The 12,791-nt window shown below is 42.3% G+C and overlaps 1 protein-coding gene across 2 annotated transcripts in view; it reads left to right on the top strand.

Moving 5' to 3' along the window:
- Positions 1-12,791, top strand: part of LOC117531055 (zinc finger MIZ domain-containing protein 1-like) — a 319,309-nt gene that overhangs the window by 231,694 nt on the left and 74,824 nt on the right. For both annotated transcript variants that reach the window (XM_034194068.1, XM_034194069.1), the window contains exon 4: positions 7,408-7,521. In XM_034194068.1, coding sequence (XP_034049959.1) covers positions 7,408-7,521 — 114 coding nt within the window. The remainder of the gene's footprint in view (positions 1-7,407; positions 7,522-12,791) is intronic.

Below are 12,791 nucleotides of genomic sequence, written 5' to 3'. Positions count from 1 at the left end.
ACTGCCGATTGGCTCAGTCAGCTGTCTGTTAGCTCTTGATTGGCTTAGCACACCCAAATTAGCTCTTTGGCAAAACAGGAAAAGATGAAAATGTGCAATTTCGGGATTATTGAGGATCAGGATTGGGAACCACTGCAGGATAAAACAACAGGACAGATTAATACAGTCTGTGCTAAATGGCCAAACAACAAGACAGTTGTAATGACACAGATTTACATAGAACTTGAAAGACTCATTTAAAAGTTGGCATGTCAGAATTTGTTTTATGTTTAGTCAGTGAATAAGATACCACAGAATAATTCATTGCTGTAATGTGACTTTTTATGTAGTTTTTATGTACTTCGCTATTTCAAACACACAATCGAGCTCAAGCGTTTCTCCCAGGGATACAGACAGATATCGAATCAAACCCAAATATATGTATCGGTAGCCCAGCTCCTTATCCAACTGATCTACCTGGTGTGTTTTTGTATTGAATTCTATCTGTATGAGCTGCTGTGTCTTGAAAAGGGGGGTGTCCAAGTTCCCCTACTGTGTCCTTATAGAACTTATCAACACGCTCCAGTTCCTCAGACACACAGACACAAACTAGTTGCCCATTTTTGGTGTTTGTTTGTGTGGTTCGTATTTTTGTGGATCCTAACATCTCTTTTTCCAGCCTCACATGGTTTCACTGATTTTACCTGAAACATGTGGGAACTGGAGAATTCAGACATCAAATCGAGTCACATGTGGGAACTTGGGCCGATGGTGCAGTTTGCCACATTCACAACACATCAGGACCAAACATCAGGACCCAAGGTGGTCCCGTGGTGTTGTGAATGCATCTGCCTGGATGGTAACCATCCATTCATACAACCAGTCCATTCTCTAATCTCTAAAATAACTATCTGTCTGCCACAGCCAAGTGAACCATGAGTACTGCTTTTGTCATTCTCCAGCTACTGTGTTCCTCAACACTCAGCCATCTGTGTGCTGGATTATGCTCAAAGAAATGGGCCACATGACCAAATGCTGACACTCCCTCACAATGCAAGAGTTACTCCTCATTTAGGTCTCTCTCACTAACCACTCGATTGATACAAAGTTAATCCAAAAGTACCCAACAATCTTTCAAAGACACCTAGTAGCAATGGCATCCACTCTTCGGCTTAGGTCACTGGTTAGCATCCAAGTCTCACAACCAGACAAGCAACACCACAACCCTAAAGGCTTGGACCTTCATTCGCCTACAAAGATATCAGCATATACCTAATGACTCCATAAACTCTTCCCTGGAACCTCTCAGTGTCAAAGGCCAAGGACCCAGAGACACGTACAGTAAGTCAATGGCTCTAACATGTTCAGCTAACATACAGGTACCAGAGTCCAGGAAGTCATTAAAAGCCTGAATCTTAGTCTTGATCGAGGACAATCTCAAACCCATTTCTGTTAAAATCTCACACGGAAATGTCAAACTTTACTCTTGCCAGTTATATAATTTCCTGCAGATGTAACTGATTCCAAACAGGAGGTGGGGCTTTGTGTCCTGTTTTCACATAACACCAGGAGTAAACACAGGTTTTGACTCAAATGCGATGGAGCTTTAGCCAGGTTTTAAGATAGAGAGACGTAAAGCCGACACACTCTATATTCAGCAGTTGAAGTCTCATTTTATGATTCTTTTATTGTTTTTGTATTGTGCAAACACACAAAAAACTAAGAGTCGATGAATGATTCTGTAATCGCAAACGGGAAGAGGATTTATTTCTGTCCAGTAAAACAAAAAAACAGAATCAGAGGGTTAAATAGATTAACCCCTCAAGGAAAAAATTAAACAAACATATTAGCGACCAGGGCAGTGGCACATGGGTAAACATGCCAATTAGAGAGATCCATGACGTGCACTCAGGCCCCCAGTCCATGTAATAAATGGTTAAGTACCGGGTCATTTCAACCCTACCAGGAAGAGCCAGCACCCTGCTAATAGAGGCAGCTTTGTGCCACTGATAATCAGGGTTTGGAAGACCCGCATAATAAATACCATTTATGTCCTGCCAATTAGACTAGCAGTGAGCCTATTCAGCCGGCCGTTTATTCTCCTCCCCGCACAAAAAGATGATCATCAGGGGAGATCAGAACAATTAACTCACTATCTTCTCCCCCTGCTCCCTATTGTCCAATATCCAAGCCATTAAAATAATTAAGGAAATATTGTAAACCAATCCAGCTGTTTGCTTTAATTGAAAGTGTGCGCATGCTGAAATTTGGCATCTCGAAGGCAATGTAAAGGCGGGGCAGGAATATAAATGAAGACTTGGTTATTGTGTTGCCGCTTTCTGGGAGATGTGGCATGTGTGTCTGAATACTCTCAGCGGACAGCAGAACAAATTGATTTTGTTGCTCAAATGATAAATTACTGTCAAGCACCATGATAAAGTGCAGGAAATTGGAAGCCGCCGGACTGATTGAATCACGAGCAGAAAGTTAAATCAAAAAGTGTTAGTGACAATATAAAAATTTCCACTTTGTTGGAAAATTGTGATTTTTTTATTTTCTTTTTATGAACATATCCCATAACATTTAAAGCTCACTCCTACAAACTGAATGTCAAAAACCCATGTTGAAAAGTATATGAAAGTAGTGATAATATTGATAATAAAGTCCTACTAATAATAATAGTAATAATTACTCGCAAAGCATGCTAATCATAACTGCCGCTTTGTTTTAAGTATTGACTCAGCTGGACTCCTGGCCCAGCACAGAAATAAAGAATATCGGAGTGTACAACAAATTTGTCCAAAGTTACGTTGAGTTGAGGCGGTCCTGCCTCAAACCATCCTGAAATGACCAAGGACGGGCCGAGATGGCTGGGCGTCTACCGAGCTTCAGGACGGGGACTTTTCCCAACTTTTGTTGAGTGGTGTGCCTGAACTAAGCCAGGCAAAATCTGCTTGGGGAAATGAGCCGAGGTACGCCAAGTTGTAGGTCGGCCCTTTTATGGAACAAAACGGTACCAAACTCAGCCAGGTGAAAAAGCAGCTTTAAACACTTCAGCTGACTGTTTCTGTCATTTCAACAGGTAGACTTTCCCCATGACAGGTTCTACTACCTGACAACTTTATATTTTGCTATTTTACTTCAGGAACACTTAGTGTCTTGGTGGCTTCCCTCACTAGTCTTCTTCCAGCATGGTATCTAAATTTTGAGAGCTGACACATACAGTACCGTACTGTCTGTACTTCCTAATGATTGATGTAAATGAATTCCAACATGTATCCAGTGACCTGGAAGTGTTCATGTATTCATCCCCTGACTTGACTCAAGAAAACTGAATGTAAAAGTGATGATTTAGTCCTTTCATTTAGAATAAATTGCTCCCCTCCCAACTTTTTTTGGGATGTGTTTCAGGCCTTAGATGCAGGAATGAGTGGATATTAACAAGAGAAATGAAGTTGACACGAACATGAAATATTTTGAATTCATGGTGTCTGCAATGAAATAGAAATAAAAAAAAAATGTAAATGTTTTGTGGGTGTTTTGTTGTTGTTTATGTATTCTTTATTTTGGGGTTTTGCTTGTTTGTTTGCAGTTTTCGTGTTTGTTTTTTGGGGGTATTTTTCATTTGTTTTGGGATTTTGCTTGTTTGTTTTGGGGTTTTGTTTGTTTTTTGTTTGTATTGGGGTTTTGTTTGTTGGGGGGAGGTATTTTATGTTTGTTTTGTGGTTTTGTTTGTATTGGGGTTTTGTTTTTGGGGGGAGGTGTTTTATGTCTGTTTTGGGGTTTATTTGTTTGTTTTTTGGAGGGGGCGTTTATTGTTTTGGAGTTTGTTTGTTTTTCATTTGGTTTTGGGGGCTGTTTTTTGTTTGTTTTATGGGGTGGTGTTTTTGTTTGTATTTGTATTGTTTTTTGTTATGTTTTTTTTTTTTTTTTTTTTTTTTTTTTGCATTTTCCATATCATCCCACTTTTTCTGATTTACAGTTGTAGTAGCGACATGTAGTAGTATGGGCATGCGCAATTAATCATCATGGTTTTAAAAAAAAAACATTTCATAAATTGTGTTTTTATTTCCCATCAATATATGTGTGATGTAAGGGCAGGGGTCGTGACCAATCGGTTAATGCGCTTGGTTTAATGCGGAAGGTCCCTGGTTCAAACCCCTGCCGCATTTCTCCCTATAATATGGAGTTGCATCAAGAAGGTCATCAGGTGTAAAACTTGTGCCAAATCAACATGCACATTCACCTCGGATCTGCTGTGGTGACCTCGAGTGAAAACAAGGGAGCAGCCGAAGGGACTTACTTTTATATGTGTGATGTGGAAAAACTGACAAGATTTCTTAAAAGCTATTACAAAAAAAAAAAAAACATGATTTGATTTCACCAGCTCAGTCTGTCAGCAGCTCTTTTTTTGTTGTTGTTTCTGTTTTTTGTTTTTTTTTGTCGTCTTATTGAACACTTTGGGGGAGACGGGCTCCTTGATATTGCTGGTATCTGTTTCCCAGACAGTATTTTCTTTTCCTCTCGCGGAGGGGAAGCCAGTGTGCTGACAGACTCTCTGCTCACTGATACACACACAGAGGGTTTGGCAGAAACTGTGAGCTCTCCTCCACACCACAGGAGCACTTCCTCGCGCTGTGCACGTCAATATTTCAAGACGAACCGAGAAACCTCTCAGTGCTGCAGCATCTAATGTGCAGCCGTTTTTGTCCACCGCCGCATCCTCCTCCGCATTAGCTGTCTTCATTAACGCGCCCAGTGCTCTTGGCCTTTGTTGACTATCGAGCAGCAAAGAAAGCAGTGGTGTAACTAAAAAGCTGTGATTTGTCCTTGTCCACTGTCGCTTTGGATTTCACTGCAGATGCGTAGATCACATCTTCTCCAGGTGTGAGCGACACAACATATCTGTTGAAAGCGGCGCGTTCAAGACAGCGCCACTCCCATCTGTCTTTGTCGCGCTCCAACTGGAGTGGGACGAAGCATAAATGTTGGAGTGGCGCTGTCACCCAGGGGACGGGGATGGGGTGAGCGGGTGGCGGTCTTGGCCACTCGATTGGGTTTGATTGGTGGGTTTTGGCTGGAGATGGGGTAACATCTGTGGCGCATCCTGCCAAGCTCTCTGCATGTCAGCCACACCAATTGTTTTGAGTGCAAAGAACAGTAATCACTTCAGGCCCAAGTGGTGCTGGCCCCCCTCTCTCTCTCTCTCTCTCTCTCTCCCTCTCTCCTCTCTCTCTCCCTCCCCTCCATCCATCCATGGTGCTTTGATTGCATGTGTTGTCTCACTTCCAGACTCATCTAAATTTAGCATCTGTGGATGTGCATGCTCCTCCAGTTGAATTTATCCAATAGACGTTACATGCTCAACAGCCCCACCAAGCCCCCCCACCCCGCCCCCCCCCCCCAAAAAAAACCCAGACGTGTTGGGGAGCAGACAGTCGAGGACACCGCAGAATAAACAATGCTTGTATCATCCTGGCCCTTGTCAAATATTGGCTTTTTAAATTGATATGAAAGCTGCTTTATCAAATCCTGACCTCTGCTGCCCCCTAAAGAGCGCACAGGGAAAAGCACTCAGGCATGTTGAGGAGGCAGCCATTCACTTTAAGATGAGAAAACCTCTCTATTCAGCTCCCCACGCACTGAAGTGAGAGGCAGATTATTCCAGGTTTGCACAGACGCACCGTAAAGACAAGTGAGCTTAATGTCTGCACAAGCAGCACACGTACGTGCACAACCGCTTCTCATGGGGATTGCAAGCATGTGGAAAAATAAATGACCAATGCTGCGTCTGATCCGACACGATGGAGTGGCGCATTTATCGGCTTCTTTTGTTGGTGAGCTTGCATCAGGAGACGGCAGGGTTGGTGAGTGGGCTACTGGCTGTAGGTCAAGGAGCCTGCTGTCAGATAAAGTCGCAGCGCAGCCACGCACAGGGCCCACTGGTGAATTAAGGCCTTCCTCTGTATGGGGAGATTTATGGCACTCAGTGGAAAACCAGCGCTGCAGAAACATGGGAAGTGAAGTGGAAGCATGTCAGACATATGGGACACGCCCCTCAGAGTCATGCATGAGTAGTTTAAGCCCACAAATGTAAATAGCCGGACAAGTACTTTCTCTGCTACCTCTCACCAACAGATGTCTTCAAAACATGGTTATTAAAAACACTTGGAAAGATCTTTTAAATTATTCATCATGTTATTAGTGTGCACGTCTCACTCACAGATTTTCCAGTGATAATTATGCATGCCATTGAAGTGGCCATGCAGGGTGTCATTTTCACTGGTGTGTGGTGTGTGTGTGTGTGTGTGTGTGTGTGTGGTGTGTTTGTGTGTGTGTGTGTGTGTGTGTGTGTGTGTGTGTGTGTGTGTGTGTGTGTGGTGTGTGTGTGTGCGGGCGCGCATGGGGTCAAGATAACTCAAACACAACTGGATGGATTTCCATCAAACTTGTTGGGAATATTACTTGGACAGATATGTAGGGGCAGTTGGATTTTGGAGTAGTTTAGTTAAAGGTCAAACGTCATGGTCAAGGAAAACATGGTTTAAAAAAAAACACCTTTTTTGGATATCTCAACAACCAAGAAGCCTAGATGGGTCAAACCTGGTGGGAATATTACTTGCATACATATCTTGAGGTGATTAGATTTTTGAGTACTTTCAAAAGTCAAGGAAAGCATAATCCCAAAATATTTTTTTTCTTTTTCTTTTTTTTGGATATCTCAACAATCAAGAAGCCTATAAAGATGATCTAAAGCATATATTGATCAGCAAAATATGTGTGATTTGTATGAATGACTTCATATTGAAATAATCCAGAAGTCATATGATGAAGCCATACAAAGTCAAAGACACCATTGGAGACATTTGTTTATTTATTTGCACATTTATATTGTGGTGTGTGCAGCGCACAGGCTCTTAATCAGCCCTCTGACGCCTTTCATTTTATACTGTCTCATATCCAATCATCCATTTGTAAGCTCATCACCCCCTGGAGGTGTGACACAACACAACCCTTTCTTTTCAACATTTATTTGAGCTTTTGTTTGTCTCCACGCTTCAGTATTTAATTCTCCGTTTTGAACTCGGACTCCTGAGAAAAGTCTGCGACTCTTCGTCTGCCCCCATGTTTAACGTTCTGCAGATAATCACAGCATTTGCCTGCCGCTTGGTGCTGGTCACATTGTGTGTGTGGATTTATCAGGAACAGGAACAGTGGGAGCTGAACACCGGGTCATACAATCAAAACAATGAACTTAAAGAGACTGCAGAGCTGCAGAGATCGGACTCTGCAAGCGAATGCTTTCGCATTATAATGTCATTGATGTGCATTCAAAAATTAATCAATGCAAGTGTTTTTGTTAATGTATTTATTTATGAATGTCTGTATGTGAGCTTTGGATGTTATTGTTATTCTTTCTCCCCACAGCACTTACAAAATCCAGCAAATTTCCAAACCGCAGCGACAGAGCTACTGGATTGGTGTGGTGACCCCCGCGCCTTCCAGCGTCCCTTCGAGCAAAGCCTGATGGGATGTCTAACGGTAAGACTACACCCCCACCCCCCCCCCCCCACACACACACACACATCTCTCTGTAGTCTCTGTCATGATGGTTCAAGGACATGACGGGGGCTGGTAAACAGCTGCTTCAGTGGTTCTATCCATGACTCGTCCCTTAGGGATAACAGAGAACTCATACTGTGCTGGTGCCTGTTCTACACTGAGGTGGCTGCAAAATAAAACACATCAACTACTGAGATTTAGTCACTTTTCATTGAGTTCAGTTACAGTTGGTGGAATCAGCGCCCTGGATCGCTAAAATGTCCTTAAACCACTAAGCAATCAGTGCCTTTGAGGGAATAAGGCTCCAAAGCCCTTAATTCCCCTGTTTAAACACTATGGGGGTTTAAATTAATTGAATAACTGATGTCACAATCCATGAAAAATGGCCTGCCTGTGTTGTGATGTTTTAGCATTTATCAAATCAGGACTATTCTTGATATATTGAAACCTCTAACAAGCATATTCACTTCAGCTTATTTATGCAGCGCCAAATCATAACACAAGTTACCCTAAAGAGCAATACACCAGAAAGGTCTAGACCTTACCCACCCCGTGAGGAAGTGCTTTAGCGGTAAGGAAATCTGTTCTGAAATGACTTTGGGTCAAATGTGCAGGTTCGAAGGCGACTCTACATGTATCGTAATGAGCGCAGTCCGTAGGACGTGGTAGCTGCAATACTATAGTTTGTGGGCACATTTTCCCAAGCACAGTCTATGCTGACCGCTCCAGCGACTGGCCCAGACGGCGGGGGCAAAACATAACACCTGACTGTGGCAGATAAATGTTTACTCTTAGGTGACTACAATGGACCGCAGACTCAGAGAAGTGGTTGTTAGTCAATACCCAAACCAGTTATTTTAGCCATCACCACATGTGACCTCATAGTTCCTCCACAGCACTGCACAATGGCAAAAATAGTTCACGCAACCTGCTTTCTGCAGTTCAGTGACTTGGCCCTTTGTAAGCATTTTTGTATTATGTTTCCTCTGACAACTTAGTCAAGACATTTTTCCACTGCAACATCTTGAAGGAAGGAGACACCGTTTGCCTTACTTTTGGTTCCTTTTATCCTCATTCATTACAAGTCTCTGCTCCTCAGATCCTTTCATTGCTGTCTTAAGAAGTGCCACAGCACAGTACAGCTGTAAATGCACACAGAATCCAATAGTTTAACTCATTTAGTGCACAATTTGAAAACGCTGCTCACCTCAACTGAAGCAGTAGTGGCTACCATGGCACCTCCATTACCTTTGTCACATCATAAGGAGAGAATGTTAAGATTGAAAGAACAACAAAATTAGATCCTCAGTGTACTGTCTTTGGGAGCATCACCATCTCTGACCTGAGCACAGACCAAGGGGCAGGGCATAAGGGTAGCAGGTAGATCAGTGGGATCAGGATTTGGGCTGCTATATCTACATGTAGGTTTGATACTTGATCACACTTCCTGTCTGTGACCTTGGACAAGACACTTCATCGACATTGTCCCAGTCTAACTACTTGTAAATGGCTACCAGCACTGGCTGAAGACGTAACCTGTGATTAACTGGTGTCCCATCCAGTGAAGCTGTAAACTCTTATTCCGCTTCATGGTACAGAATCCAGAATAATAATAATGTGGCAGCACCTGTTCCTTTTCTTTTATCAGATGATGGTCTAAAGTAACAAGTTTTCTGAAGGGGATACAGGTCTGCGTGCAACACGTCAAAGCATGCTAGTGTAGAGGCGACACCAAAGCTCCCTGAGGTGGAGGAAGCAGTAAGATAAGTTTTTGTATTTTTCCATTTGTAACCCTTATAGTATTTCTTGACCTTTGGTCAGTATTTGGAAATGGAAGTATATTTATCTCCACTGTATGTATCAGCAGAGAAAAGAGGAAATGGCCTGATCAGAAGATGTATAGATTTGAAAGAGCCTAGGGGTGTATCAACATAAGACATAACAACACTTTGTTTAACTGGAAAACTATGTATACAAAATTTAATGTCAATGAACTCAATTGAACTAAAATGGCAGTACAAAATTAAATGAGAGTGCTCTTTGCCAAAAAAAATAAAAAATAAAATAAAATATATCCAAATGAAATAAAATATACTCCGGTATAGTCCTTTAGTCTTTTCTTGCTTCTTTAGGTTCGCTCAGTGTTCAGTGTATTTTATAACCAGTCGGGCTACAATCTACCATTTCATTTGACTCTTGAGCTGGGGCTCGCCATCCAGTACTGGGAATCTTGATCTGTTCGTCCTCTGCACGTCTGCGATTTGGACTTTGATCCCAACATAAACCTGACCTATGGATAAGGTCAGAATAAAGTAGTTTAAAATATGTACTATAGAATACAATACCACAACTACTGTACACATTCAATTTTCAAAATAAAATATGTTGTACAACATTATGAATTCCTAAGGTTCACAATTACATCATTACCACATCAATATACCAAATAACATAGTTGGAATGTGATAATACAGTAATTGTACTAACTCCATTGTTTGGAGTGCATAGTACACATCAAAAAAAAAATAACAACACACCTTTAAAGTACATTTGGAATACTTGTTGGCGTCTTGATCTAATCATTGTACCAAAAGATTAGAAAAGAGGCAGTGAATTGCAATTGTAGTTTTCCAATTACTATTCCCAGGGCTTAAGAACTACGTTAACAGCTTAGCTTAGCTGATAGACTGTCGCTTCAAAATTACAGAAATATACAACCGTTCACAACAAAACACAAGACCTTACATTGTACCTTTTAATTGCGGTGCTGATTTAATTAATCGACACACAGCTAATCATTTTGGCCTAATAAAATGGAAAAAGCTAGCGAAAATTAGCATGCTACGTTAGCACAATTCATTTTGTATGGGACTCACCGATACAGGGCACAATGTGCTAACAAGGCTACGGGGTTTCCTGAGGCTTCCACGGGCACTCGGCACTTCAGTATCTTAAGATTTAACAAAGGCTTTGTCACAAATATGCAACGTATGATACTTCAGGCAGTTATAGCAATTGTTTGCGCTAACCCAGCAACAATTGTATCCATAGAGGAAAACCAATTTCCACGCGTAAGCTCTTGTAACACACGAGCAGGGGGTTCTCTGGTCAGCGTCTGATGAAAGACTGAGCAAGGCGCAGCGTTGTGCAATGCCCCGCGGTTCAACCGTTGACCTTATTGGTTAATATCACACCAGGCTTACTGCTATTGGTTGCTCAGTGTGTCAATCAAAACAACATTTTAACTTAAGCTTACAACTTCTTAACTCTTCTTTTTTTTTTTTTCTTTTAGTATGTTTATGTCAACATACTTATGAACTTATATCTCTCTGTTATTTTATCACTATTTATGCTCCGGTAAAAAAAATTTTCATTTTATTTATCTCATTTTTAACACTGGGTTACACTTTCCCCCCTTAATTCCATGCAAGTCCCTTTGCATGGGATTGGTTGCATAGAAATAACAGGTGGGATGGGAGTCTTGAGGATCATTTCTTCAGTCTCTGACAGGGCACTGGTAAAAGCTAGGCTTAGTCCATGGAACAGGGACTGGGCAATGGTTATCAGAGGCTGACCCAATTGACTGTACTGAAATCTCTCTGGTTGAGTTGTAGTTCTCTCTGAGCATCTCAATATGGTCGATGTTCCAGTTTCGGGTTCAGTTCCAGTGCTTGTGTCACTTCCTCTGTCAGTTGAGTGAGTTTTGTCTTCCTCTATCCCACTTCCTTCCACATTCCTTCCCCTTCACAGGTTGGTATGTCAGGTACGTTGGTTCCGCTTTCAGTTTCTTGGTCATTGTTTGATTGTTCCCCATGTGTTGCATTTTCCTCCGGGATTCCACAATCAAGTAAGTTGTCACCATCAGGTAAGTTGTCACAATCGGTAAGTTCTCACAATCAGGTAAGTTGTCACAATCAGGTAAGTGGTCACAATCAGGTAAGTTGTCACAATCAGGTAAGTTGGCACAATCAGGGGATTTTGAACCTTTTAGGCATGCCATTGGTTTTGGAATTTCATAGACTCGAGTGAATGTCAGGGGAGTTTGCATTGGTGCTCTTTGTACCAATAGACATCCGCAGGTTCTGGCTCTGAAAGGTCATGTTCCTCATTTGTTTCAGGTCTTTGTCGGGTTTTTAGCTTGAGGGCATGGTTTGGCTTGGCCGGGGTCTCCTTAAACAGGTGCCAGAAAACTGCAGGGAAGCAAGAGATCGCGGTGGACTGTGCGGACTGGGCCTTGGTTTGTTTCAGGCCTGATAGTATAGACTGGTAAGTCGCCTGCTTGATCCACCACAGTGTGAATGTCGGCTTCCCACTTGTCGGCTAGTTTGTGTTTACCCCTGAGTCGAACTGCACGGACCAAAACTCGGTCACCAGGTTCCAACTTGGAGGGTTTGACACGCAAGTCAAATCTTGTAGTATTTCTTTCAGCCATTTTGTGCGCATTTTCAGCTGCTAGTTTGTAGCTCTCTTGGAGAGTTGTTTTAAGATTTTCTATGTACTGAGAGTGTGACTTGAAACTTTTGATGTTATAGGGCAATCCGAATGCTAGATCGACTGGCAATCTGGCTGACGTCCAAACATTAGCTCATACGGGGTAAAACCGGTTGTGTCATTTTTTGTACAATTGTACGCAAGTACAAGTGGTTTGACAAAGCTGTGCCACTGCGACTTATCTTTTTCTTCCAAGGTACCAAGCATGCTTAAGAGAGTTCGGTTTAAAACGTTCTACCGGGTTACCTCTGGGGGTGATACGGCGTTGTTCGGATTTTGCGAATGCCCATGATTTTACAAAGCTCCTGTATCAGGTGGGATTCAAAATCCGGCCCTTGATCGCTTAGCAACTGCTCAGGAATCCCATAATGGACAAGGAAGTGGTCCCAGAGGGCTTTTGCTACAGTTTGCGCTCTTTGATTTGCAAGTAGGAATAGCAAGTGAGTATTTCGTGAAGTGATCAGTCAGTACGAGCACATCTTTCGTGTTGCTGCGATCGGGTTCAATAGACAGAAAGTCCATACACACTAGCTGGAGAGGCCTGGTGGACTTTATATTCACGAGGGGGGGCAGCTTTTTCGGGAGGCGTTTTACGTCTTACACAGCGATTGCACATTTTTATCCTGTTTCAATGTCTGATGCCATGTGGGGCCAATAAAATCGGGTTCTCGCAAGATCTAGGGTGCGTTCAGTGCCTAGGTGGCTCATATCACAATGAAAGCTTTTGAAGACTGTGTAACGGAGCTGTTCAGGTAAGA

This window comes from Thalassophryne amazonica, chromosome 18 (assembly GCF_902500255.1).
Source record: "Thalassophryne amazonica chromosome 18, fThaAma1.1, whole genome shotgun sequence".
Classification (NCBI taxonomy): domain Eukaryota; kingdom Metazoa; phylum Chordata; class Actinopteri; order Batrachoidiformes; family Batrachoididae; genus Thalassophryne; species Thalassophryne amazonica.
Note: the sequence above shows the minus strand (reverse complement) of the source record. Positions and strands in the feature narration are given on the sequence as shown.